A 27,278-nucleotide genomic window follows, 5' to 3' on the forward strand; every position below is an offset into this window, starting at 1 on the left:
GATAGAAAGATGGGGAGTAGTGAAGAAGGTTGGCAGTCACAGATGTCACATGCGAAAGGGCAGAGTATCCAATCCCAGCCCCCCTTAAGAAAATTAAGAATACTGTATTGCATTGGGAAGAGTCACTACCCTCCTCTATAATGGAAAGTTCTCCCCCTTTCTCCCAATCCCGCACCTTCTCTTTGTCTGTGTTGATCAACTTCCTGTCATCTCTGTTCTTCAGTTTCCCTGGGGCCTCGGCAATGGGCAGGGAGGTGTGGAATATAAACAGCTTCCCTGCACATTCGGCAGCCTAGGAAAGAAGAGAAGACTACTTGTTCATTCTTTCCTTTATTCATCTATTATTCATCCATCCCCTCCCTTGTCCTTTCTTCAGTGCCAGCTATGTCAGGCAGGCTGAATCACTGGAGTCTCAATCACTGAAGAAACAGGAGTTGTATCCCAGGGGGTACACTGGCCAGAGGAAAACAAGGCAGAGGAGGTTGCTGGGGACGCCAGCCTTACCTTCAGTGCCTCCATCCCAGCCTGGATAACTGGGGCAAATACTGTCTCTGTCTCTCTTGTGTCTGCAAACATTTCTGGAATCTGATCCAATAAGCTGAAGGGATAGGTAATGGGAGGCATTCAAAATGGATATCCAGACTCCAAAGTCCTCAATTCCCTGAAGAGTCACCTGGGAAGAGCCCCCAGACTCTGAAAACTCCTAAAGCACCGCCCCTGTCCTTCTGCTGACCCCTTTGCTCACTCTCTGGCTTTCTATAGTTGTACCCAACCCATCCCCACTTTACCCCCACAATCTGGCTCTTACCTGATGATGACTGCCCGAGACTCATTGACATTGACCAGGAAGCCATCCAGCAGTGGCACAAACATGTCAGCCACATCAGATACAACCATCATCTGTGGCTGGGCCAATGAGCTCTTCACATTATAGAAGTGGAGCACCTTATTGTAGGTGACAAAGCCAACTCGGATTGCTGACTCTTCCGCTCCACCCTCCCTGTAGAAGATGATATCGTTACCCAGACCTGTCACCTTCTCCACCACTGAGCTTCATGACATCACGCTCCATCTGCTGCCAACCCAGACACCCCCACCCCCCCACATCATTATGCAAAGGAAGCACCTCAGCTCCCTAACTCACCTAGGTAGAAAGTCTAACAGTGACTTAAGCTCCTCACAGAGGAGCCTAACAAGACCACTCCTGATGGCATTGTAAGAGACATCAATCATGAAGATGAAGGCAGGAGGGCTGGGGAACTTATTGTTCTGCAAAGGAAAGAAATGTTGCAGGGAGGGAGGTATTGGTAAGCAGGCCAGTTGATTAGAGAGAAGTTAAAGGGGACAAAGAAGGGGTAAGGGAAATGATCACAGCAATTCTTAGCTGTCTCATTGTCCTCCACCCCCTGTTCCTCCCCATGTTATCTCCTCTCACCTTGCAGTAATCTACAGTGGCCAAGAATTCATAGGAGCCCAGGGATAGCTCAGGACGATCATAAGCATCCACACGTTTGCCGGTATGGTCCAGATGTTGAAAATACTGGGGGGGAACTGTGGGGAGTATGGCAGAGTGTTATTCAAAGGTCCACTCTCAATCTTAGTAAGTCTGGCCCTGACTGAGCTCACACTACTCCCCTACATCCCCCTATGTGTCCTACTTCCCCGGTTCCTATATAATGGCCCTCATCTATCTAACTAGAAAGAAAACACTGAAGATGCAATCCAGACCTCCCCCAGTCCCAGCCACAGTGAACATACCGTCATTGATACAGCTGCAAAAGCAGCACTGGAAGCGTCTCCCTCCCTCAACGAACTGCATGAAAGGGCACATGTATGCTTTGCAGCGATTGCAGCGCAAAGGGCCAGATTCCCCATGGTCGACGAGATACGGTGAAGCCTAAGGAGCAAAGGGGAAGGGCTCAGACATACAGGGAAGCTTCAGTGGGCTGAGAAAGAACAACCTGGAGGGAGAAGCCATGGCTCAGACATTTTGCCTGGGGAGGGAGTCAGTGAAGGGGAATGAAGACAAATGATGAGGGTACTGGTCACGTAAATATCCGTAAGAGTCTAAATTTCATAGGTCCCTCCCCATCTCCAGAATGTCACTTCTTGAAAGAAAAGGGATGGTGAAACTGGCCCTGCTAAGCCAGGGTCTGCTATAGGCATAAAAGGAGAAAGCCAAAATTACCTATGATTCTCATGTCTGGCCCTATCTTCAGTCCCCTTCACTCTTGCCCTAGAGATCTTGATTCCTGCTTCCTTCCCCAACCAAGTATCTATGACACTTATGCCCTCTCCATCCCTGGATTTATTTAACACCTATTGATGCCCCAGGAAGATATCACCCTACAGATAAAAAACCAGCAAACAAGTGTCCAAGCATCCCCATTGAGACCCAGGAAGAGAAAAAGAGAAACACAGCAAGGCAGAGAAGCAGGATGTAAAGTGAGCCTTGAGCTTCCAGTTATACAGAAATCCACCCTAAGTTTGGTAAGCGAGGCATGAACATGAGGGTGTCCTACCAAGGCCTGGCCGAGCAGTGGCCAAGCCCTTTCTCTTTTCATGCTGATTTCAAGTGCTAGGGTGACAGATCAGGGCCCAAGCCAGGTAAGAGAAGGACTACTGGATCCCAATTTACCTTTTCTTCTTACATGCTGTCCTAATATCCCTAACCTACCGGGGATGATAGGATAGCATATAAGAAAAAATAGAATAATGCGCTTCTAATCATGTGGAAATGACCAGAGGCTCCTGTATCCAGCTGTCTCCTCAATCCAGCTATCTCTTCCCCTATAAGTTGGCCCTGTCTCTTTTCATACTGTTGGTTTCCCCTATGGACCCTGTTCCCATTAAGCAATTTCTTGGGCTTTTGCTGTCATCCCTACCACCCTCATAAGGCATGAGCCCTGAGATAGAAAGCTATTGAAGATACTCTCCCCTCCCACCCAACCAAGACTTCTTCCCTTGTGATCTCCAGAATCATATCTAGAAAGAAGTCTTATTCTTCCTCCCTTCCTCCCTTTCATTATACCCTGACTTACCTCTTCTGGGGGCAGCCTTGCCAGCGGCTTGATGACAGCTGCCAGGGGCACCTGAGCCTGCTTAGCCATGTCAGATGTGCAAGGGATATTATAGGATGTGCATCGAATGTATCGGGGACTTGCATTTCCTGAAGGAGGCAGAAAACCTGAGTCAGATCACAGAATCCCTCCAGTTAACCAGCTCTCCGTTGCTGATCCACCCCATCACCCCCACAAATGCTAGAGCTGAGGATGGCTTTCCCCCCGCTAGGGACCAATGAGGGGCTGGTCTTTGATTAAAGACTGACAAATGCCCATCTGTAAGCTGATAATCTTGGAGTAAAAGTCTCCTCAGGGAGGAGTTAATGCCTTTCTCACCTTGGTCTTTCACTAGAAAGTTGGTGGTAACTAAGGGTGGAACCTGGCCTCGTACTCCAGTAACAAATGGCTCTGAACCCCGGTTGTTCCTGTCATCCTCAATGACCTGAATCTGTAGGGAAAAGTGAAATAAGTGAGGGGACACAAGGAAAGGGACTAGCAGGCCCCAGAGAGCTAGGAGAAAGAAAGGCTGGAGCTGCAGCACAGAAACAATTTGCCAAGGAACACCAGGCCTGCTCTCATTCTGGAGACCATATAAAATGCTATAATGCCAATCTGCTCTACAACATGCTGGACAGCCAATGCCAAGAATGGGTTTCATTAATTGCCCAGACTCTCTATCAGTAATAATCACCCTTTTATTCCCCTAACTCCAGGACCGCTCCAGCTCTTATCAGAAACCTTCAAACATGATCAGATTTCACTTCCCTCCCCCATTAAGCCTACCCCATTTCCCCCTCCCCCCAAAACACATTTTGAGTCAGAACAGGAAAACAGACAATAGTAACCATGTAAAAATGAATCTACCTGGAGTGACTGTACATTCAATGAAAAGAGAAGGGACAGGGTGAGGAGAGGATTAAACAGCCAGAAATGATCGGGTCAGGTGAGGAAGCAGATGCTGCCTGTGTCCAGGTAAGCATCGATGTATAAATATGGGAGAAGAGGCTAAGTACCCATTCCTATAGCCCAATCCTCAGTCTCCCATATTTTGGCAACCCAGCAAAGGAAAACACAATTATTAGCAAAGCTGTAATCAGATCTTTGTGCAGGCTGATGACCTTCAAGATGAGTTTGGTAAAACCAGAAAAATAAAGGGAGAATAAGAATCTATAGCCCATAGCAGATGAGAAGTGGCTCACACTTTCCCAAAACAGTAGTCCCTTCCCCTGTAAGAAATGCCAGTATCCCAAACTTGTAGCCACAAATGTTTCTCCACAACAAGCTGTAGACAATTCAAACCCAAAGGGGAAGGATTTACTGCTCATCTTTGTCCAGTTCCATCAAATGCCACATGCAGGCTCCTGGAGGAACCAGCAGGACTAACACCAAAGCTTAACATGCCACCTGACCCCGCCCTTAGAGCCTGAGCTTCTACCACCCATACTTAAGGCACTGCTAACAGCTTGCTACTTCTTCATTACATGGTGATCTGAGGCATGCACATCCTTCTAGTTTATAAAAGCGAGGTCTAGAAGAACTAAGGGAAAAGAATGGAGAGGGATGGACATGGTGGATGAGGTGAAAATGGGTCACAGGCATGCATGGGTGGCACTAACACATGGATGACACGCACACACACACACCCCCACCCCCTGCACTTACTGGACTAGGAATGGCATCAGGGTCTATTCTGTGCCTGGTTTTCTGCTGAGGAGGCAGCTCATTGAGTTGCTTTTTAGTGTTTTAATAATAAAGGCAGCAGGGGAATACAGGGAAGGAGACAAAAGAACAAGAAGCAGATGTTACTTCTCTCAACCCTGATGAGTTAGACATGAACAGCTGCAGCCCAGCTCATACTGCTGAAATCAGGCTCTCTCTAGATCAGAAATTCCAAGTCTTTCTGTTCCAACACAGAGGCTTTAATGGCTTAGACTATGATGTAGAAAAATAAGGACAAAGACATACAAGAGGCAAGCAGGGGTTTAAAGAGAGGCTGAATGGGATAAATTCTAAGGAATAAGAGGGATATTCCCTCCAAGCCTCATCTAAGGACTATTCTTGTGCTGAAAGAAGCCTCCCTTCACATGCACCAGACTCCCCTTCTCACTAAAGGAGGGGAAAGGAAGGAAGGGCTGCTTAGTCCTTTCAGGTCCCCCCTAGCCAACAAGGTCCCTCGCCCTGGTAGTTCCCCAAAGGAAGAGAACAGAATGGAATATGACAATGGCTAAGCATGGTGAGGTAACTGACAGCAAATGTTGCAGACAGCACTATAAAGGGGTCCCCAGCCTCTATTCTGAGTAAGAAAGGGAGGCCTGAGGATTCTGATGGCTCTAAGGGTGAGAGTCACCTTCTTTCTGGAGAAGCAGCTTCCCCAAACTGCCCTTGTAAACGTAGATCACTTTCTCCATCCACACAGGAGCCTAGCAAACAAAGTACTAAAGGCTTTCTCCTAAAACTGTCCAGGTCGGAGCAGGGAGAAAACAGTGAGGCTTTCCTTCTTGTAACATCTAACACCAGATAATTCCCACCAGCTCTACCTAGTAAGAAGGCTGCTGTCCTACTAGATCTAAGAGGACAAGACCTGGACACAGCCACTACTCCACAGAAGGGGCAGAGGTTACCATGCTGTGTCCAAATATTGACAGAACACAGCACTCAAGCCAGATCACTGTGGTCTTCCCTTTCTTTCCTGCCAGCTATGGAGTAAAAGTGTCACAAAAGACTTCTGGAGCTTCAAGCTGCAGTTCAGAGAGTCAAATATTATATCTAGTTTCTACACTTAGAAGATGAATGAACAAGAAAATAATCAGAAAATGCTGGCAACTATCTCATCTAGGTTGAGTCACTTATCTGGCAGCCACAAACTCCTTCCCCAGAACCACATAAGTATCTACTTACAGGGCTCGGGATGGCATCAGGATCCAGGCGCTTAGGAGGCAGTGACTGAGGAGGCCCAGGCTGACTGCCAAAAGCGGGTGCTCCTGGGTAGGGACTTCCATAATTGGGCTGAGGGCCCCGGGCTGGTCCAAAGGAACCTGAGAGACAAGGACATAGGTTGATGAACTAAAAATCCCCTCTCTTAAGGCCTCAGGTAAATGACTAGACTCGTATACATGAAGAATTATGAGGCAGAATAATGACCATTCAGAGAAAGACCACACTGTCTGAACTATGAGAATAAAGAATGTCTTATAACCCCTACATCCTAGTAATAATACCCTGAAGCTATCCCTCTAGTTTACCACTTAGCAAGCAAAACTAAAAGCAAACAAACAAACAAAAAACATCTGAATAGCAGAAACCTTTGGCTCCTAAACAGACCTTGGGAAAAACTCACCATTTTGTTGCAGCTGATAGCCTTGCTGCTGGGAGGAGTGCATAGGGGGTGGTGGTCCTGGGGGCCCAGCCATCTGGGTGCCAGGGTGCAGAGCTTGAGGAGGAGGTGAGGACACATGGTTGGGCTGATTCACTGGGGGTCCCCCAAAACTCTGTCCAGGCAGGAGTGGACCAGTCATTGAAGGCATCCGAGGACCCCCTGAAGCTTGGGGTGTGAAGCTGGAGGCCTGCTGTGGGGCAGATCTCTGTGGAGCCTGAGCCCCAGAATGACCCTGGGCCTGGCTAAGGGGAGGAGCCTGGCCTTGAGGACAGGAGCCATACAGACCAGAGTTAGGGAAACTTCCTGAGGCTGACGCCAGTGATGTTGGTGGGCCTGAGAAGTAGAAGAGGTAGAATCAGAACCCCCATCATTCTGCCACCGTGTTCAGTAAATCACATAAGAGGGGCAGGAATGCCTGTCCCAGCTGCTATAGCTCAGAGACACAAGAAAGAAAAGGGATTAACATATACCCCACAGCCTGATGCTTCTAAAAAAAGGGAGAACAGTAACATTCCTGTTGTCACAGCTACTCACCATAGCCCAACCCTGAAGGGGGAGGGGCTGGGTTCACAGAACCACTGATCTGCATTCCAGCCAGCTGAGCAGTCACCTGTGCACTTGTCGGGGGAGGGCCATAGGGCTGAAGCACAGCTGGCTGGCTGACCACAGGGGCCAATGGGGCTGACCCAAATGGCTGAGACCCAGGGAGCCTGTGAAGAGAAAGCAGGCAGTTAAGGACTAGTGGGCTGGGACAGCCTTCACAGTTGGCAGGAACATCACATCATGTAGGAAGCTATATTGTTTTACAGTATCTTAATCTCATCCTGGGCTCTTTTATGGCTTCATACTTTTGTATATTTGCAGATAAATTACATTTCTGATGATTTACACTCTGATTATTCATAACAAATCTTGTTTTCCATTAGGTTCACTCCACAAACATATGCCAAGCACCCTCCGGTCAAGTATTATTTACTCTGCTCCTTAGATTATCACTTCCTCTGCCTTAATCCTTTGTAATCAGAAGCCCTGAAGGAGCTGAAAAGGAAAGTGGACAGAAGTATTAACACAACAGATATTTAATAAATGTGGGATCAGCCCAGCCGGCATGGCTCGGTGGTTGAGCATCACCCTATGAACAAGGAGGTCTCAATTCGATTTCTGGTCAGGGCACATGCCAAGGTTGTAGGCTCGATCCTCAGTGTGGAGTGTGCAGGAGGCAGCCGAGAGGTGATTCTCTCTCATCATTGATGTTTCTATCTCTCTCCTTCTCCCTTCCTCTCTGAAATCAATAAAAATATTTTTTTTAAAATAAAATAAATGTGGGATCAAACAAATGAAGTTTGATTGTTTAACTTTTAAACCAAAGTATTTATTAATTTATCCTGGGAAGGGTGTTAGAAAGATATATAAGATCAGAGAAGCAGGTCAGCTGAGTTTGTAGTCTACCCTATACTAATCATAAAGATGTGCAAACTCCACCAGAAAAGGATTAGAGAAACAGGACATAAACCAGGTAGGCTTCTAGCTGGGTCTATTTAGCAAAGCTTCATTACTCGGATAGTCCCATGGTATCAGGTAGCACATTAAAATATAAATACAGGCCCTGGCCAGTGTGGCTCAGTTGGTTGGAGCATTGTCCTGTACATCGAAGGGTTGAGGGTTCAATTCCTGGTCAAGGCACATCCCCAGGTTGCGGTTTTGATCCCCAATCAGGGTGCCTATGGGAGACAACTGATCAATGTTTCTCTCTCTCTCTCCCTTCCTCTCTTTCTAAAATCAATTTTAAAATGTTTTAATATAAATACAAAATTATTCCAATATCAGTGCAAACCAACTAGCAACTTGCACTGGTGTTTTATGGTGTTATTACTACAGAAATCTACAACATAGATTATTATACACAACAAGCCCCTTCTGGGATTTCAAGAATGAATCAAATTCTTCACAACAGTTAATTATATTGAAATTCTGATTTATCCTTCTTGTTTATTTTCTCCCTACTAAATAACTGGTACTTTATTATATTTGGTCAGCTTCTATTAATCCTATAGCTTAACACTTTTCATTCATTTATTCAAGTAGTATCATCTAAGTGTTAGGCTAGTGAACCTTACCTCCTTAAGCTCTTTTTTTGGGGCTTTGCAGTTTTGTCTTCCATAGCACCAAACATACTGTTAGCCCCATGGCAGATGCTCATAAATCCTTGTCAGAATAATTATGTCCTACAGTCCTCCTCCATTAATATGGATAATACTATCAACTACTCAATGTTATTCTGTCACATGGCCTAGTAATAATAAACCACCATCTGTATATGTATCTGAATGTAGCTTTACAACTTATAAAGCCTTTCTAAGTGCTTTAATGTAATCCTCACAGTAAAATAATGAGGGAGACAGAGCAGATAAAAAACTAAGACACTAAGAGTGTAAGTGGCCAAAACCGGTTTGGCTCAGTGGATAGAGCCTCGGTCTGCGGACTGAAAGGTCCCAGGTTCGATTCCGGTCAAGGGCATGTACCTGGGTTGCGGGCACATCCCCAGTGGGAGATGTGCAGGAAGCAGCTGGTTGATGTTTCTCTCTCATCGATGTTTCTAACTCTCTATCTCTCTCTCCCTTCCTCTCTGTAAAAAATCAATAAAATATATATTTAAAAAAAAAAAAAAAAAAAAAGAGTAAGTGGCAGACCAAGCTAAAACTAGAACCCAGATCTGATTCTTAGTCCAAAGTAACTTTACTTTTAAATTGTGAAAAATAACGTATAGAAAAAATACATAAAAGACATAGGTACTGTTGAATAATTATGATTCAAACACCCATGTAACCAAAACTAAGTCAAGAAATAGAATATACTAGAACCCAAAGGCCCTCTGTGTCTCTCCTCCGCCATAGCCCTCTTCCTTATCCCAGAGATAACTACTTTCCTAACTTCCTAATAATCATTCCCTTGTCTTTAACAGTTTTGTTAGATTTTTAAACTTTTGTAAACAGAATCACATCATACATACTCTGGGTTTTTCTTCTTTTGTTCAACCAAATGTTTATGAAATTCATCTATGCTGTATTCATCACTAAATGTTATTCCACTAAATAAACATGCTGCGCAAGATTTACTTAAGCATTTTAATGTAGATGGATATTTGAGTTTGTCAAATTTTTAAAATATATATATTTTTTACTGATTTCAGAGAGGCAGGGAGAGGGAGAGAGATAAAAACATCAATGATGAGAGAGAATCATTAATCAGCTGCCTCCTGCACACCCCACCCCAGGGATTGAGCCTGCAACCTGGGCATGTACCCTGACCAGGAATCGAACCATGACCTCCTGGTTCATAGGTCAGTGCTCAACCACTGAGCCATGCCGTCTGGGCCTAATTTTTATATCTTACAAAGCATGTTGCTATGAATAAACATTACAATTAACTTGTTTACCTGCATGAGTTTTTCTAAGGCATATAACTATGAGTGAAATTACTGGATTTAGGGTATGCATATCTTCAATTTTAACAGATAAATCCAAATTATTTTCCCAAAGTAGTTGCACTAATTTGCATCTGAACACCAGGGGGTAAGAGTTCCTGTTACCCCATATCCTCAGCAATATTTAGTATTGTCCGACTTTTTAATTTTGACAATCTGATGGATACATAGGAGAATCCTGTTGTGGTTGTTTTTGTTTGTTTGTTTTTTAATCCTCACCCGAGGCTATTTTTCCATTGATTTTTAGAGAGTAGAAGAGAGAGGGAAAGACAGAGAGAAATATTGATGTAAGAGAAACACATAGATTGGTTGCCTCCTGACCAGTGCCCAGGCCAGGGAGGAGCCTGCAACTGAGGTATGTGCCCTTGACCTGAATCAAACCCAGGACCCTTCGTTCTGCAGGCCAACACTCTATCCACTGAGCCAAACCAGCTATGGCCTGTTGTGCTTTTTTAATTTGTGTGCTGTTTTTTATTTTTGGTGTTTTTTTCTCCATTATTTATGGAGTTGAACAGTGTGGTGTGTTTATTTTATTTTTCAATTAGAGTTGACATACAATATTATATTAGTTTCAGGGTATACAACACAGTGATTAGATATTTATATAATTTAGGAGTGATCGTCCTGATTAAATCTAGTACCACACATAGTTATTACAATATTATTGACCATATTCCCTATGCTGTACATACTTTATTTTCTGTGACCTTTTTTTCTTTTTAAATTAAATTTATTGGAGTGACATTGGTTACTATGATCATATAGGTTTCAGGTGTGGGTTTCTGTTACAAGATCTGTATATTACACTGTGTGCCCACTACCTAGTCAAATCTCTTGTCACCATATATTAGGACCACCTCCACCCCCGACCCCCTTCCCTCTGGCAACAACCACACTGCTGTTGAGTTCACAAGTTCCAGTTTTATATCCCATATGGTTCTTAGCTTTTTCTGACTATTTCAATGGCATAATATTCTCAAGGTCCATCCATGTTGTTGCTTATGGCTGAGTAGTCCATTGTGTATATGTACCACATCTTCTTTATCCAGTTCTCTATCCCAGGATACTTTGGTTGTTTCCATCCTGTGACTATTTTCATAACTGGCAATTTGTACTTCTTAATCCCTTTCACCTTTTTCACCCATCCTCCCAACCTCCCATCTGGCAAACATCAATGAACGGTTTTTTAATATGTTCTTTGGCCATTAGTATCTCTTCTTTTGTAAAATACCTATTCTGTTTTTTGTCTATTATTTTTCAACTGGATTGACTTTTTCTTATTAAGAAGTAGTTCTTTACATAGTCTGGATACTATTTTATGTGTTAGTATCTTTTTTCCATTCTGGAACTTGTCTTTTGAATGTACTTTCCATTCAATGTCTCCCTCTTTCTCTGATCATTCCCAAAAGCACAAAGCCACACAAACATCTCAAAAAATAACCAACTATGGTGAAAACAACCCAAATGTCCATCAGGGAATAAATGGATATACAAAATGGGTATTAAATGGATATATAAATGGATATATATAATGGGTATGATACATGCTACAATATAGATAAACATTGAAAACATTATGCTAAATGAAATAAGTCAGTTACAAAATATCATTATGCTAAATGAAATAGGTCAGTTACAAAATATCACATAGTATATGATTCCACTCACATGAACGTCGTTGCTTAGAGTAGGGGGTGTGGGAAATTGAAGGAAGAGTTACATAGGGGTAGCTACTTAGCTAAAGGATATGGTGTTTCTTCTTGAGGTGACAAATGATCTAAAATTGACTGATGATGGTTGCACATAACTGTGAATACAGTAAAAACCATTGAATTGTACATTTTAAGTTCACATGACATGTAAATTATGTCAATGAAGTTGTCATGTTTTTTAAATCCAATCAAGTAAAATTGCCCTAAAAACTCACATCCCTCTCAAGCTTTTGTGCCTCTTTTTAGCCAAACAATACAAAAGAATTGCTGTCTCTACTTTAATTACTATTTCTCTGTCTCTTTAAGGTTTCTTCTTTCTGGGTTCATTTTTTCTTTTTTTTCCTTAGTAGTTTTCTGAACCAGAGTTGTAAACTCTCAGTCTCTGTCTGAAAATCTCTGTATTTGCCCTCTCTCTTAGCTAGGTACATAATCCCACGTTGACAATTTATTCCCTTAATGCTTTCAAGGTACTATCCTATCTGCTCTCCTCTAATAGTCTCTATTTATCCTAATCAATATTGTTTTTCCTGACAATCTCTTACAGACTGGGTTGAGGGAGTGTGGTTGTGTTGTATTTGCTTCTGAAAGGTATTCCAATGATATTGCCATCCAAGAATAATTTTTTTAAAAAAAGCTTTGAGATATAATTTTCATACCATCAAATTCACTGCTTTTAAGCATACAATTCAAATTTTTTACTCTGCAGTCCCAAAACCTTTTCCCCCCACTTATCCACAGCCAACCGGGAGAAACAGGATTCTCCCTCAGGCTCTGTCCATCTGCAGTCCCAAAACCTTTTTCCCCCACTTATCCACCGCCAACCGGGAGAAACAGGATTCTCCCTCAGGCAGTGTGCAGATTTTTTTCTGGTCTCTGTTCAAGGAAGGCTTAAACTTAGGTCACCAGGTCTCAAGATGATAATTTCCACCCTCCACACAGGCAGCCACAGTGTCAGCTTGCCACTCTCATTCTCAGTTCCCACTTGGTGTCTCTAGCACTTGAGGATTTCACTTTCTTTCTCTTAAGCTTGATTATGGACTTGAAAAATTTTTTGTTTCTATTTCCTTTCTCCTTTCTAGATGTCTGTAGTAAACGGCTTTTCAGGTTATATTAATCTACTGCCCAGCTGAAACTCTGACCCACTCCAACTAAACCGTTATCTTCATATCTCCACTAAAACTGCATTTGTCAATGACATGGAACCTTGCCAAACCCAATGGTCAATCTTCAGTCTGCAAATGACACTTACCTTTCAGCGACAAATGACAACAGCTAATTACTCTTGCCTTTCTGAAATTCTGTCTTCATCTAGTTACAGGATGCCACACTCTTCTGGCTAATCTCCCCCCTCACTACTGCTCTTTCTCAGGGTCTTTTGATGGCTCTTCCTCTGACTTTTTAAAATTCAGTATTCAATTCTATTCTTTACTCTCAATGCTCATGAAATCATCTAGTCCCATGGCTTTAAATAATATCTCTATACTGAAGATCTTCAAATGTGTATCTCCAGTCCTGACATCATTCATGAGCTACAGTTAACATCTCTATTTGGCAGCTAGTAGCTTTTTCTTTCTATTTTTTTGTTTTTCTTTCTATTTTTTTGTGTGTTTTTTCTATTTTTTTGTTTTCTATTTTTTTGTTTTGATGCTAACTTTATTTATTTATTTTTAATTCTCACCTGACGATATTTTTCCATTGTTTTTTAAAGAGAGTGGGAGAGAGAGGGAAAGGCAGAGAGAAATATCAATGTGAGAGAAACACATCAATTGGTTGTCTCCTGCACGTACCCCGACCAGGGCCTGGGCCAAGGAAGAGCCTGCAACCAGGTATGTGCCTGCAACCTGGATACGTGCCCTTGACTGGAATTTAACCCAGGCCAACGTTCTATCCACTGAGCCAAACCAGTTAGGGCGGTAGCTTTTTCTTTTTAAAATCTACTCTGGTCCTAGCTGGTTTGGCTCAGCGGATAGATCGTCGATCTGCGAACTGAAAGGTCCCAGGTTCGATTCCGGTCAAGAGCACATGCACGTGTTGTGGGCTCGATCCCCAGTGGGGGACTTGCAGGAGGCACCGATCCATGATTCTCTCTCATCATGGATATTTCTATCTCTCTCTCCCTCTTCCTTCCTCTCTGAAATCAATAAAAATATATTTTAAAAATAGAAGGCATAAATAAAAAATCTACTCTGTCACCTTCATTGTAAGTCTCTGAGCTAGTACCTTTCTTAAATCTATAATGTACATAACAAAATCCTTCATTTCCCCCAACAAAAAAAATCTGCTCCTTCTCAAATATTTCTCACCTCAGTAAATAGTACCCAGTTTCTTAAGCCAACAAGAGACATCCAGAATTCCTCTTTCTCTATTAACTCACATCCTACTGACTCTACCTTCAAAATGTATCCCAAATTTGACTATTTCTCATAACTCTATCACTACCATCCTAAACCAAACCAAAAGATCAGCTATTACCTGAATTACTACAACATCCTAACAGGATTCTCTACTTCTACTCTTGAATCCAGCAAAGTGACCTCTTTTTAAAAAAGAAATAGGATATTGATTGTATGACTGTGATGAGAGATGCTATTTGTTCTCTAACACTAACTCCTGAGGAATAGAACATCCCATCATCAGCTGGGGTCATCACTGTGTAGAATAAAGACTGTCTCTTACAGTTCAGATAACTGGTCAACGGAAGGGAGAGAGGATGTCATGTTCAACCTCTAAGGGAGAATGCCCTTCCTCCTCTCTCTCCCTCCTGCTATCTGGAAGGTAGAAGTAATTGCTAGAGCTTGGAAGACATTTCGGACTATGGGATGGAAGCCATGCACTGAGGAAGTGAAACAACAAGATGGAAGGAGCCAAGGTCTTTGACTGTCATGGGATGACTATACCAGACCTGGTTTGCATTCATATGGACTGTGTTATTACAGACATAAATGTCTATCTTGATTGTTATTTTGAACATTATTATAGTAGTTGAATAAATATCATAATGATAAAAAAAATTTTTGAGAATGGGAAAAGCATATGCAATTTTAAAAAAATAATATTTTTAGTAATCACATTTGTGATAGTGTTAGTATTGTTGTACTGAGACTGTTGTATATAATAAGGAATAAAACAAAAAAGAAATTGGGGCATATTCCAATATTCTAATTCCATCTTCCCATGGCCATAAGAACCAAGATTCCTGGTGTGGAAGAAAAGGGATATAGATATAATAAAGAGGTCAAGTAAAGGCTCTGTAGTCTTCAGTTCGAACTGGAAGTATAAATTTAAAATAATGAGCTATTTTACCTTTAATATGTGTAGATATGTATTTCTTAGCTATGTCCACTGAAAAGGCCTAGAAAATGACCAATCAGGTAGCAATGAACATTTCTAGTACCCAGATTACAATAAAAAATATCATTTCTGCCCTGGCTGATTTGGCTCAGTGGATAGAGCATCAGCCTGCAGGCTGAAGGGTCCCGGGTTCGATTCCCAGTCAAGGGCACATGCCCAATATGGGCTCCATCCCCAGTAGGGGACATGCGGGAGGCGGCCGATCAATGATTCTCTCTCATCTTTGATGTTTCAATCTCTCTCCCTCTCCCTTCCTCTTTGAAATCAATAAAAGTATATAATTTCTGCCCTGGCCGGTGTGTCTCAGTGGTAGAGCATCAGCCCAAGCACCGAAGGGTCACACGATCAGTTTCAGTCAAAGGCACATACCTGGGTTGCAGGTTCATTCCCTGCCCCTATCGGGGTGCGTGTGGGAGGCAACCAATCAATGTGTCTCTCTCACATAGATGTTTCTCTCCGCCCCCCCCCCACCTACCACCCTTCCATTCTCTTTAAAAATCAATGGAGCCCTAGCCGGTTTGGCTCAGGGGATAGAGAGTCGGCCTGTGGACCGAAGGGTCCTGGGTTTGATTCTGGTCAAGGGCACAGGCCTGGGTTGCAGGCTCAATCCCTAGTGGGGGGCATGCAGGAGGCAGCCAATCAGTGATTCTCTCTTATCACTGATGTTTCTATATCTCACTCACCCTTCCTTTCTGAAATCAATAAAAATATTAAAAAAATAAAAATCAATGGAAAAAATATCCTTGGATGAGGATTAACAACAACAATAACAATAATTTATATTATAACAGAAATTTTATATACTCTAAATAAAGGATTTCTTGGGAAAATGGCTAATTCCTGGTCTGGAGCATAAAATGTATAAGATAAGCTTGGAACATCTTATCATATTGCAAGATTATTAGGATCATGTCAAAATTGGTCGAAGGTGGGACATTTTCCACTTCAATAATGATAATAATTACAATGGATTGAAGCCCATCAAATATGTCTAAATCTATAAATTCATAATGATATTAAAAAGAAGAATTGGTCACCTTCAGTAGATAACAAAGGACCAATTCATTTCCTTGTAAACTGGTAAATAAAGGTAAAGAATCAAGCATTTATCCTACATGAATTACACAGCTAGTAACCAAATAACAGGTGATAAGAACTGTCTATAATGGTAGTCAAACAAATAAATGGAAAAGAAACAAAAGAATTAGAGCATCACCATTCCAACAAATTAATATACAGATGCATTAAGCACCAACAATTGCAAACATCACAAAACGAGAAAAAAACAAGACATGTGGCTCCTTTATAGTCTTGCCCCACACTACCCAAAGGGATCAAACTTGGATCCAGTCTCTGTATTCACCTTCCAATTTGCAGGAAATACAGAGGGAAGAGGAACACAGTAAACTGTAACATGAATATACAACCAAGAGAATCCAGACTTTGGGAAACTCTTCAGATCAATTGGCTTGGGTTCTTCAATAATAAACAGTAAGAGAGATAGAGAGGGAACCTATACACTTAAAAGACACATTAAGTTGTTGTTTTTGTTTGTTTGTTTGTTTGTCTGTACTTCATTTTTGTTAATCCTCACCTGAGGATGGATATATATATATATATATGAGAGTGGAAGGGAGGGAGGGAGGAAGAGATGGAGAATGAGAGGGAGAGTGAGTGAGAGAGAGGAACATCAATGTGAGAGAGACATATCAATTGGTTGCCTTCCAAAGGAATCAAACCCACAACTCTTCGGTGCCCAGGCTACGCTCTAACCACTTAGAGACACTGGCCAGGGCTTGTTTTTGTTTTTAATAGGCAAAACTAAACTGTGGTATCTAAGGAATGTACCTTTAAGTGTAAACTATTTTTAAAAACACAAAAAAATGGTTACCATAAAAGTTAGGATAATTGTTACTTATCGGGGGAGGGAGAGCTATGATTTAATTGGTCACATGAAATGGGCTTTTGGGGTACGTGGCTGAGTTCTATTTCTTGATCTGGGTTGTAGTTACAAGGGGGTTCACTTTATAATTTATTAAGCCATATATTTGTCTTGAATATTTGTTGTATGTGTTTTATATTACAATGAAAATATCCATTGCATAAATAAACAAATGGGAACATTACTCCCAGCTTAAAACTATCCAATGGCTTCTCACAGCAACTAAAATCACATTTAAACTTCTTCCTGTGTCTTACAAAGCAGAGTATAATACGGTCCCTGCCTATGTTCCTACTCTATCTCCTCCACTCTCCCCTGAGACCTTCACTGCTAGCCACGCTGGCCTTCTTGCTCTTCCCACATTCTCCCAGACCTTTGGAGCGCTCCCCTCATCATTTCACTAAGGTTTCAAATATCACTTCAGGGAGGCTTTTCCTTGACCAATGTATTTAAAACAGCGTCCTACCTCCTCACCAGTCATTCTCTATATCCTCACTCTGTTTTATTTCTTATTTATATTTGTCTACTTGTTATCCTGTGTATTCCACTAGATTGTAAGCTCCATGAGGGCAGAGACTTGTTCTGTTCTGTTTACTGCTTTATCTCCAACTTCTAGAATAATGTCTGACACATAATGGTATAAAATATTTTTTGAGTGGATGAATGAATGAATTCCCTATACTGCTTCCAGAATATTCCAACACACAGGGTTGGGAGAGCTTCTCAGGATCTTTCTCCAGGCTTGCATTCAATGTGAAAAATGTACATTCTGGACACCCAATAAAAATGTCAGAAAGTGACTCTTCCATTACTACACACTCTACCCACAGTTAAACAGATCATGCACCACCAAAGTTTTCATCACTCATGTGATTTCCTTTTTTTTAAAAAATATAGTTTATTGATTTTTACAGAGAGGAAGGGATAGGGATAGAGAGTTAGAAACATCGATGAGAGAGAAACATCGATCAGCTGCCTCCTGCACACCCCCACTGGGGATATGCCCGCAACCAACGTACATGCCCTTGACTGGAATCAAACCTGGGACCTTTCAGTCCACAGGCTGACGCTCTATCCACTGAGCCAAGCCGGTTAGGGCTGATTTCCTTTTTTTTAATGATTATAATAACACATTTGCCTTAATGAATAATGAAAGCTTTCAAAGAATTACATATATGGTTTTGCTTTGAGTATCATTTCTTTCATAACTGGTCACACCTGAACTTAGCCAATAAGTCCTACTAAGTACCTGATCTAGAGGAAAGAGGAAAGTCAGAGGAGACAAATAATCCTGAGGTCCCTTCTTCCTGTTCCTCCCTTAGGGTAGGCTCAGTAGGATCTAAATAATTATTGAAGATATATGCCTAATCAGGAAAAAAACTCAGGTTCAAAGAAAGAGAAAGAATGTGTAAAAGAATAGATCAATAATCCACAGAGTGGACAGCAGCAGCACCTGTAACCTGGAAAAAGAAAAACAAAATACAAAAAGGTGACAGAAAGAGAAAAAGCTATCTAAAAGAAAGGCAAAGAGAGGGATTATACGAAAAATAAAACAAAAACAAACCTCAAACCTCATAAACACAGACAACAGTATGGTGACTACCAGAGGGACAGGGGAGTGGTGATAAGTAGAAGAGAGTATAAGGGGGATAAATGGTGATGGAAGGAGACTTCGCCTGGGGTAAAACACACAATACAATATACAGATGATGCATTACAGAATTGTACACCTGAAATCTATATAATTTTATTAACCAATGTCACCCCAATAAATTCAATTTAAAAATAAAAAATATTATGTTAAATTCACAGAGGAAAGAAGGTGAAAAAGTAAATAAACAACCATACAAATAAATAAATAAAAGAAAAAGAAAAGGAAATGGGCCCTCAGACATTCCTAAGCCTTCCAGTTTCATCATCAGACCAATTTAGGTTGACCTGAGTACATACCTCTGCATTTGAACAGTGGAGCTAGGCCCATTCTGTACATCTCCTTGGCCAAACTGGCCATATGCTCCCTGGCCACAAGGGACCTGTGCTGTCGAGGCTGGAGGCACCCCTGAAGAAGGTGGGGCTCTTGACACACCTGAGGGTAAAGGACAGAAACTAAGTGATTGGGAATTAATTTCTCCTCTATCCTGAGCAAGGAATGCAAAGCAAGGATCAATAAGCACAGACCTTCACTGGCCCAATACCACAGCTTTGTAATTAAAAGGACACCATCGATATGCAAATCTAACTACAGCAGATTCTGAACACTGATGCCCAATCAGAGAGCCTCCACTCTCCTAGACCCATACATTACAAGTGAAGCTGTAGCCAGAGCTACAGGAATGTAGGGCCTTCCTATGATCACCATATACTTACTCTCACGCAATCAATCCAGGACAGCCTAAAGTTCTCACCCTAGAATAAAGGTTAATTATTTTAAGGAAAAAGATCACACTTCAGAAACTAGAAACTTGGAACATATATGAGAAAGGTGGCACAGAAAATGACCAAGTAATACACTGAGCTAAGTTGTAAGGAAAGGCACCTCTTGGGGAAAATATTCTGCCAACCTCCTTTCATATATTCTACTTATCCCAACCATATCCTCTTCATCCTCTTCTAAGTGTTCACTCTCCCAATAGCACATGGCTCAGAAACGTGTTCCCATAGGTTGGAGCCTTTGTTTCCACTCAATAGTTCAGTCGGGACAGTTGGCTTGCCCTCCCACTAGTGGTGCCACCTATGTCTTCACAAAAGCTGGACTCCATCCTTTCTGCTCATCAGAGCTGCCATCAAAGCTCCTTCTACTAGCCCCAATCATCCTTCCTGCATACTGTCCCCAACCATCCTTCCCACCTGAAAGGCAGGGAGAAAGCAATTAGTTACCTGGCACATCATTTTGAAAATGATGCTGACCCCTGTTCAAACATTTGTTTTTCTTTTACTCTGCCCTCAGCAGAGATTAGACACTACAGAACCTGCCTACAGGAACATGATTCATCTGAACCTGCTCACTAGCCATCACAGAACCAGATATGTTCTCCTCTCAATAATAAAGCTTCCTCTTGAGGCAATGCCAAACTCCATCTTGATAAGCCAGGACTTGACAGACTGAGGTGGACTCTGTCCAGCCAAAGTTCCAACCCAGAGTAAACCTCTTCCAGAAACCTGAGACCTAATCTCATCATTTCATGATTTTTTTTTCAAAGTTATAATTTAAATGATAATACTTCTTTTCCCACATCTCACCTATGCCTCCTTCATGGGATTTACTTTCTTAAAAAGCATAAAGCATTGACATACCCTAAGTCCTCAACTAGTCTAACCAAAGATATACTGCTCAACGAGTCCTTAAGGATAATCTGTAGAGTATTAGCTACTCTTCTTTAAAAAAAAAAAAAGTAAAAGCCAAGCACTGATTTTAAGGTAGCATCAGATAAAGTCTTCTCTTATTGTCCTGATATTACTGAGCCTCTGAAAATCAGAGGAAACTCAAGCAAAGGAAAAGGACTATCAGTAGAAAGATATGAGAGACACCAAAGCTCAGGCACACAGACACCACACTTTTCATCCACAAACTAGCTCCCCATGTCCCAAAGTCATTAATTGATAGGACAGTCCGTCCAATGAGAGGCATTATCAATACACCTGAGGAACGCCAGGCCGGAGTGGCTCAGTTGGTTGAGCATCAGCTTGTGCACCAAAAGGTTGCCAGTTCAATTCCCGGTCGGGGCACATAACCTGCGTTGTGGGCTCTATCCCCGGTTGAGGCCAGTACAGAAGGCAACCAATCAATCTATCTTTCTATCTCTCTCTCCTTCCCTCCCTCCCTCCCTCCCTCCCTCCCTCCTTCCTTCCTTCCCTTCCTGTCCCTTGCTCTCTCTCCTCTCTCTCTAAGCATGTCCTTGGATGAGAACTAAATAATATATATGTATATATATATATATATATATATATATATATATTAAGCAAAGCATAAAGCATTTAGCATAGCATGGTATATGGAACAAGTAATTCCAGGAAGACTTTAGGTCAACAGGAAATAGTCAAGCCTGGTCATAGGCTCTGAAGGAGCTGTAACCACAACACTTCTTTCCATCTGCAAACAATGTAGCCAGGTGAGGCTGCACAGGTGACACCCATAGGAAATGAACTGCCATTGAACATGGAAGATGTGCTCCCTTAGATGTCTTAAGACAGAAACACAGTTACGTTCTGTAAAAACAGGGAAGGGCAGACTTCCCAGGGAGGGGCTCTCAGTGGCCAAGAGCCAGATTCATGTTCCTCAATCCGTCACCCCAACTCTCTAGACCATTTTGGCAGGGCAAGACAACCCCACCTCGGAAACATACCTGGAGGAGGTGTTTGCTGGTAGCCGGGTACTGGCCCATTGTAGACTCCATACGGGTTGGGAGGGGCTGTGGATCCTGGTTGCCCACCATAGCTGGATTGATGATGCCCTGGGTAGACAGGCTGGGGCTGCCCATACGGCGGCACAGGTGGAGCTGACTGGTTGACATTCATTATGAGAGCATCCCCAACTTGGTCTCACCTATTAGATAAGAGAGAAGAGAGAAATTAGTCGTAATCAACTCTCTAAAAAGAGAGCAACTATACAGGGTGGGAAGTAGACAGAAAAAAAGGACTGACCTTATCAGGCAGTGATCAGCCTAATCATTCCCACACTCCACAGGATCTTTGTAATTTTCTGCCCCAACCAGTAGCCAGATTACTCCCCAAAGTAAGGATTTTGTTACTCTGAATCCCATGCTTTGTCACTGCCAAGAGGGTGTAAGTTTCAACTGCAGAGAGGTCCCCTGGAATGGAGCTGCAGCCCCCACTCCCCAGTGGTATGATTTCTAGTGTCTAGACACACAAGGAGTCCTGCCACTGATGAACTACTGTGATATTACAGGTAAATGAAACAGTGTTCCCACTTTCCATTCATTCACTCTCGCATCCATTCATTCAACAAACACTGGATACAGTCCAGTGTGCTAGTCATTTTTAATCACTCAGGCTACATGTCTAGCAGATCGGGAAAATTCCCTCCCCCTCAAAAGGCAAATTTCGGAGCGACTGATTAGAGAAATGACATTCTTTGACTAAACTACAATAATCTAAATGCTACTCCATCTCCAATCTTCCCCCTCAAAAGCGTGTATGTACCTTAGAACTGAAGCATTAGAATAACTAACTGTAAAGGCCACCTGAAAACTCTAGCAGGTTAGCACTGAGTGCAGGCCAGGCACAAAAAACTTCTAAGGAAACAGTTCAAGAATCAGCAGCAAAGTAAAATTTTATGGAAAAAAAAAAGATCATTCACCTTATCCACCAAGCAGAGGGACTATGAGTAGCCAAATCCCAATGCACTCCAACTCTCCTGTTTCTGCTCGTTTCATATGCTTGTCATGATTCTAGGCCACCACCAAATTCTTACAATCTTGCCCAGCAACAGAGGAATGAATCAGAGGCCCTTTGCCGGGTCCTTCCAAGAACAGGACTATCCGACCACATCTACTCTGAGCGGCCTCATCACTCCCACTATCCTACAGACAGACGGGCCCCGGAGCAGGAGAGCTCCCAGCTGCCGCAGTGGAACAGGGGCCTCTTCCCTTTGCTAGGAAGGGTCATCCTGACTCCGGAAAAGCGGAGATGCTCCTGGCTTTAAACTCAGAGCCACCTCAGGCGCTGTTCTTCCAAATCCTAAGCCGTACACGGGTCACCACACTAAGCTTGACAGATATTCCCCTCCCCTCACCTTCCTAAAGTCGGTGTGGGGCTGGGGTGGGAGGACAGGAGCTTCTTCTCCAGGAAATAATTCCCTCAAACACACCCAAGACTTTGGAGCAGGCTCAAGTTTCCACGCCATTCTGGGTGGACGGTCGCAGGGTGACAACCCAGGGGGCGGGACCAGCTTCCTAGAACTCGGAAAGCAGTCGGGCTGCGGAGGCTGGGGGCGCCGGGATCACGCCCGAGGAGCCAGGGCAGCTTCTCGGGCCGCGACGAGAGAGGGCTGGTCCACTAAGCATGGAGATCGAGCGTCCTGCGCCCTTGGATAGGCTCGGAGCAGGAAGCGGGAGCCGGAATCGGGGCCGGGAGGAGAGAAGGGAGGGTCGGGTCTAAGACTGATCCTGGATTGCGGATGCGCGAGGTGAGGGTCTCTCACCCGGCCCCGCCGCTGGGCTCCTCCCTTCCCTTTCAGCCTGAACCCCGATCTGGCCAGTGGCACCCCGGCCTCTCCGCTTCTTTCCTACCCACCAACCTCCCGATGCCACTCCTCACCCGGCTCCAGATCCAGGCTCGACTTCGTTCCTAACGTCAAGGCTCCCAGGCTCCACTTCCGGTTCCGAGGGGGCTGTCTTGTCGGCCCCGGAAGTTCCGCCCACACGCTCCAGGGCCCGTCCCCTCCTTCTGCCACGTCTACAGTGGGCACGCGCCCAGGAACCCGGATGCCGCGCATGCGTCACTTTCTTTTCCCATCAGAGCCGCCTCTTGGGAGGCTCCGCAGATTCTTATACATTTGCGTTTTTTTTTTTTTAATCCACCCAGATGTCCTGGTCGTTTTATGGTCTCACCAGCTGAGAAGCGATTGGGAAGACTAGGTCAAACTATCTTCAGTAACAACCCTCAATTGCCTATGACATGTTAGTGATCTCTGACCGAGAGTCCCGTCGCCACTTCCTGCTGACCTTTGACCCCATTGATTTCCGCGTTCCATGTTGTTCTCACCCATGACCTTTGCTGGACTTAACGTGTTCTAGTTCTGGCTCTGCAATTCGCTATCTTGGGCAACTTAATCTCTGCCTCAGTTTCTTTCATCTGTAAAGTGGAGAGGATATTAAATGCCCTTCTAAGAGCTTGTGCCCTTCTTATAGTCCCGTAGATTGCCTGGCACCATAGTGAGCACCAGTGAAAGTTACCCACTTTTATTCAGCTCCTTGGTTTAGATGCAGAGCTATGTGAAAGGGAAATGGTCTCTGCTCTCAGAATGCCCCCAGCATATGGAAGAGCTACAGTTTCTAGAGTAATTATTACCTCTAAAGAGTAACACTAATTGTAGCTAATATTGGTACAATTTTTTAAAATATACATGACCTCATTTAACCCTTTCGATATTTATTCATTTAATAATTGTCTTTGAGCACTGCTGTGTGCCAAGCCATGTTCTTGGTTCTGGGAACGCAGTAGTGCACAAAAGTTCTTCTCTCGTATTGTTGACGGTAAATGTTAGTTATTCTGAGGCACAGAGTGGTTCATACATTGAAAAAATTACACTTGTAGTCTGTGCTGGAAGCTGAATTGGTCATGAGCATGCTTTATTTAGTAAATGAGCAGATTGTTCTTGTCCTCAGGAGTTTACAGTCCAGGTCAGGGGTTCTCAAAATGTGATCCTGGATCAACAACGTCAGTGTCACCTGAGAACCTGTTAGAAATACAAATCTCAGAAATAAAAATCTGATTCAAATACATTGGATCAGAAATTCTGGTGGTGGGCTCAGCAAGCTATGGTTTCACAGGCCCTCCTGACGATTCCTTTCATACACTGAAGATTGAGACCCATTAGTCTAGGACTAGTCTAGGTCAAATAATATTTTCATATATTCATATATATATTTACATTGATAAATTATTTCCTTATACAATCATCTAATTCTATATGCTATCTTATTTTAAGGAACTAGTAGCTTTAAGAGTTTTCCAGGTGATTCCAATGCACACTGAGGATTGAATGAAAGCCACAATGTATGGCACAATGACTTACATGTAGCTAACACTTAATAAATGTTTAAATAGTGAATGAATGGATATTTAGATACTCTTCCTACTGATGAGGTCAAGTAACTGTCCAAGGTCACTTAGCTAATAAATGATGGAACGAGAATCCAAGTCCAGGTCTGATTCTGTATCCCAGGTGTTTTCTATGACTACAGACACCAAGGCAAACAGCATTTGGCACACTAGCAGAACAGCTATTCCAGGAAATGCTTTAGCTTTTGATAATTACAGCACCATATGTTATGTTTTATAACAGAGATCTCTTAACATAGGACACATTCATGTAATGGAAACCTAAAAATAAGTAGGGATTTTATTATTAAACTAGAGGCCCAGTGCACAAAAATTTGTGCACGCGGTGGGGGGATCCCTCAGCCTGGCCTGTGCCCTCTCGAAGTCTGGGACCCCTCAGGGGATGTCCACCTGCTGGCTTAGGCCCGCTCCCCGGAGGATCGGGCCTAAGCTGGCAGTCAGACATCCCTCTGGCAGCCCAGAGCCCTCAGGGGATGTCCACTTACCAGCGGGGAGCAGGCCTAAGCTGCAGTCAGACATCCTTAGCGCTGCAGTGTGTGTGGTCAGTGTGTGTCATAGAGCCTCTCCCACCTCCACCGCTGTGCTGGCAGCCATCAGCCTGGCTTGTGGCTGAGCAGAGCTCACCCTGTGGGAGCACACTGACCACCAAGGGGCAGCTCCTGCATTGAGTGTCTGCCCCCTGGTGGTCAGTGTGTGTCATAGTGACCAGTCATTCCCAGTGTTTCTGCTGTTAGGGTCAATTTGCATATTATCCTTTTATTATATAGGATAGAGGCCTGGTGCACGGGTGGGGGCCAGCTGGTTTGCCCTGAAGGGTGTCCCAGATCAGGGTGGGGGGTCCCGCTGGGGTGCCTGGCCAGACTGGGTGAGGGGCTGAGGGCTGTTTTCAGGCTGGCCAAACCCCCCAGCGGGGACCCTCACCCCTTGGGGGTGTGGCCAGCCTGGGTGAGGGGCTGAGGGCCGTTTTTAGGCTGCCCACAGCCCCTTCAGGGTGGAGGAGTCCCGCTGGGGTGCCTGGCCAGCCTAGGTGAGGGGCTGATGGCTGTTTTCAGGCTGCCACACCCCCTGGCGACCCAAGCTCCCAGCCTCTCTTTTCTTTTTTCTTCTTTTTTTCTGGGATTTATTTATCTTCTATAATTGAAACTTTGTAGCCTTGAGCAGAGCTGAGGGCCGGCCAGGGCAGGTGGGAAACTTGGCTTCCTCCATCGCCGGGGACAACCCAAGCCTCCTGCTCACTCCACTCCCTGGCTGCCGCCATCTTAGTTGAGTTAATTTGCATAATTGCTCCTGATTGGCTGGTGGGCATGGCTTGAGCATAGCAGAGGGATGGTTAATTTGCATATTTCTCTTTTATTATATAGGCCTAGAGTCCCAGTGCACAAATTCGTGCATGGGTGGGGTCCCTCAGCCTGGCTGACAATCAGGGCCAATTGGGGCAGCAGAAGGTTGGCTGTGGGAGCACACTGACCACCACCAGCGGCAGCTCCTGCATTAGCATATGCCCCCTGGTGGTCAGTGTGCATCATAGCAACCAGTCGACGGTCATTAGGTCACTTAGGCTTTTATATAGAGAGACTAGAGGCTCGGTGCATGAAATTCATGCATGAGAGGGGGTCCCTCAGCCGACCGGCACCCTCTCCAATCTGGGACCCCTCAGGGGATATCCGACTGCCTCTTGCAATCTGGGACTGCTGGCTCCTAACTGCTCACCTGCCTGCCTGCCTGATTGCCCATAACCCCTCTGCCTGCATGATTGCCCCTAACTGCTCCCCTACCGACCTGATCGCCCCTAACTGCTCCCCTGCTGGCCTGATCGCCCCTAACCCCCTCTGCCTCACCCCACACCTGGGACCCAGGATTCCCTCCTCTGGTGGGTCACAGGCACCCAGGACCTGGGCTTCCCTCCCTCTGGCCAGCTGCAGGCACCCAGGACCTGGGCCGGCCGCAGCCGCAGGGGACTGTGGGTGGGTGGCTTTGCCTTGGCCGCAGCCGCAGGCGCCTGGGACTGCAGGGTGGGCAGCTTGTCCCTCTCCCAGGCTGCAGCCTGGCTGGTCCCCATTCCTCTCTCGTGAGCTCATTTGTGCCTGGCTGGTCCCCATTCCTCTCTCCCCAGTGTTGAGTGTCTGAGCTGTTACAGGGTGATGGCATGAGGGTGTGATGACCATTTGCATATTAGCTCTTTATTATATAGGATAGGTTGGCATATTTATGCACACCTATTTGTATTCACCTGTCCATGACTACCTTATTATAACAGGTAATTTAATTTAGAAACATTTATTTTTTAATATACTTTTATTGATTTCAGAGAGGGAGAGAGATAGAAACATCAATGATGAGAGAGAATCATTGATCAGCTGCCTCCTGCATGCCCCACACGGGATCAAGCCCTTTATCCAGGCATGTGCCCTGACCGGGAATTGAACCCTGACTTCCTGGTTTTTAGGTCGATGCTCAACCACTGAGCCACACTGGCTGGGCTAGCAAAGATTTATTGAGCACTATTTATATCCGTCATTGTTCTGTGGGCTGTTAATTGGCTGTTGCA

At 44.0% G+C, this 27,278-nt stretch overlaps 1 protein-coding gene across 7 annotated transcripts in view; it reads right to left on the reverse strand.

Annotated features, from left to right (window-relative positions):
- SEC24C (SEC24 homolog C, COPII coat complex component) overlaps nt 1-23,299 on the reverse strand; it is a 28,214-nt gene extending 4,915 nt beyond the window's left edge. For 2 of the 7 annotated variants that reach the window (XR_002829661.1, XM_014457109.2), the window contains exons 1-15: nt 23,204-23,299; nt 21,271-21,470; nt 18,878-19,013; nt 6,973-7,148; nt 6,400-6,771; nt 5,961-6,097; nt 4,725-4,793; nt 3,399-3,510; nt 3,042-3,169; nt 1,759-1,897; nt 1,436-1,551; nt 1,145-1,269; nt 809-1,000; nt 505-598; nt 176-292 (exon numbers count right to left, since the gene is read on the reverse strand). Coding sequence is in view for 6 of the 7 variants with exons in the window: in XM_014457109.2 (XP_014312595.1) it covers nt 176-292; nt 505-598; nt 809-1,000; nt 1,145-1,269; nt 1,436-1,551; nt 1,759-1,897; nt 3,042-3,169; nt 3,399-3,510; nt 4,725-4,793; nt 5,961-6,097; nt 6,400-6,771; nt 6,973-7,148; nt 18,878-19,013; nt 21,271-21,442 (2,085 nt within the window). In the remaining variant the exon portion in view is untranslated. Of the gene's footprint in view, nt 1-175; nt 293-504; nt 599-808; nt 1,001-1,144; nt 1,270-1,435; nt 1,552-1,758; nt 1,898-3,041; nt 3,170-3,398; nt 3,511-4,724; nt 4,794-5,960; nt 6,098-6,399; nt 6,772-6,972; nt 7,149-18,877; nt 19,014-21,270; nt 21,471-21,568; nt 21,587-22,244; nt 22,265-22,754; nt 23,154-23,203 lie in introns of those variants that run through there. The other 5 variants (XM_023755087.1, XM_023755089.1, XM_023755088.1 and 2 more) reach the window with 5 other exon arrangements.
- Nucleotides 23,300-27,278: the final 3,979 nt, after the last annotated feature.

The sequence above is a fragment of the Myotis lucifugus genome, unplaced genomic scaffold (genome assembly GCF_000147115.1).
Source record: "Myotis lucifugus unplaced genomic scaffold, Myoluc2.0 scaffold_69, whole genome shotgun sequence".
In the NCBI taxonomy this organism is placed as follows: Eukaryota; Metazoa; Chordata; class Mammalia; order Chiroptera; family Vespertilionidae; genus Myotis; species Myotis lucifugus.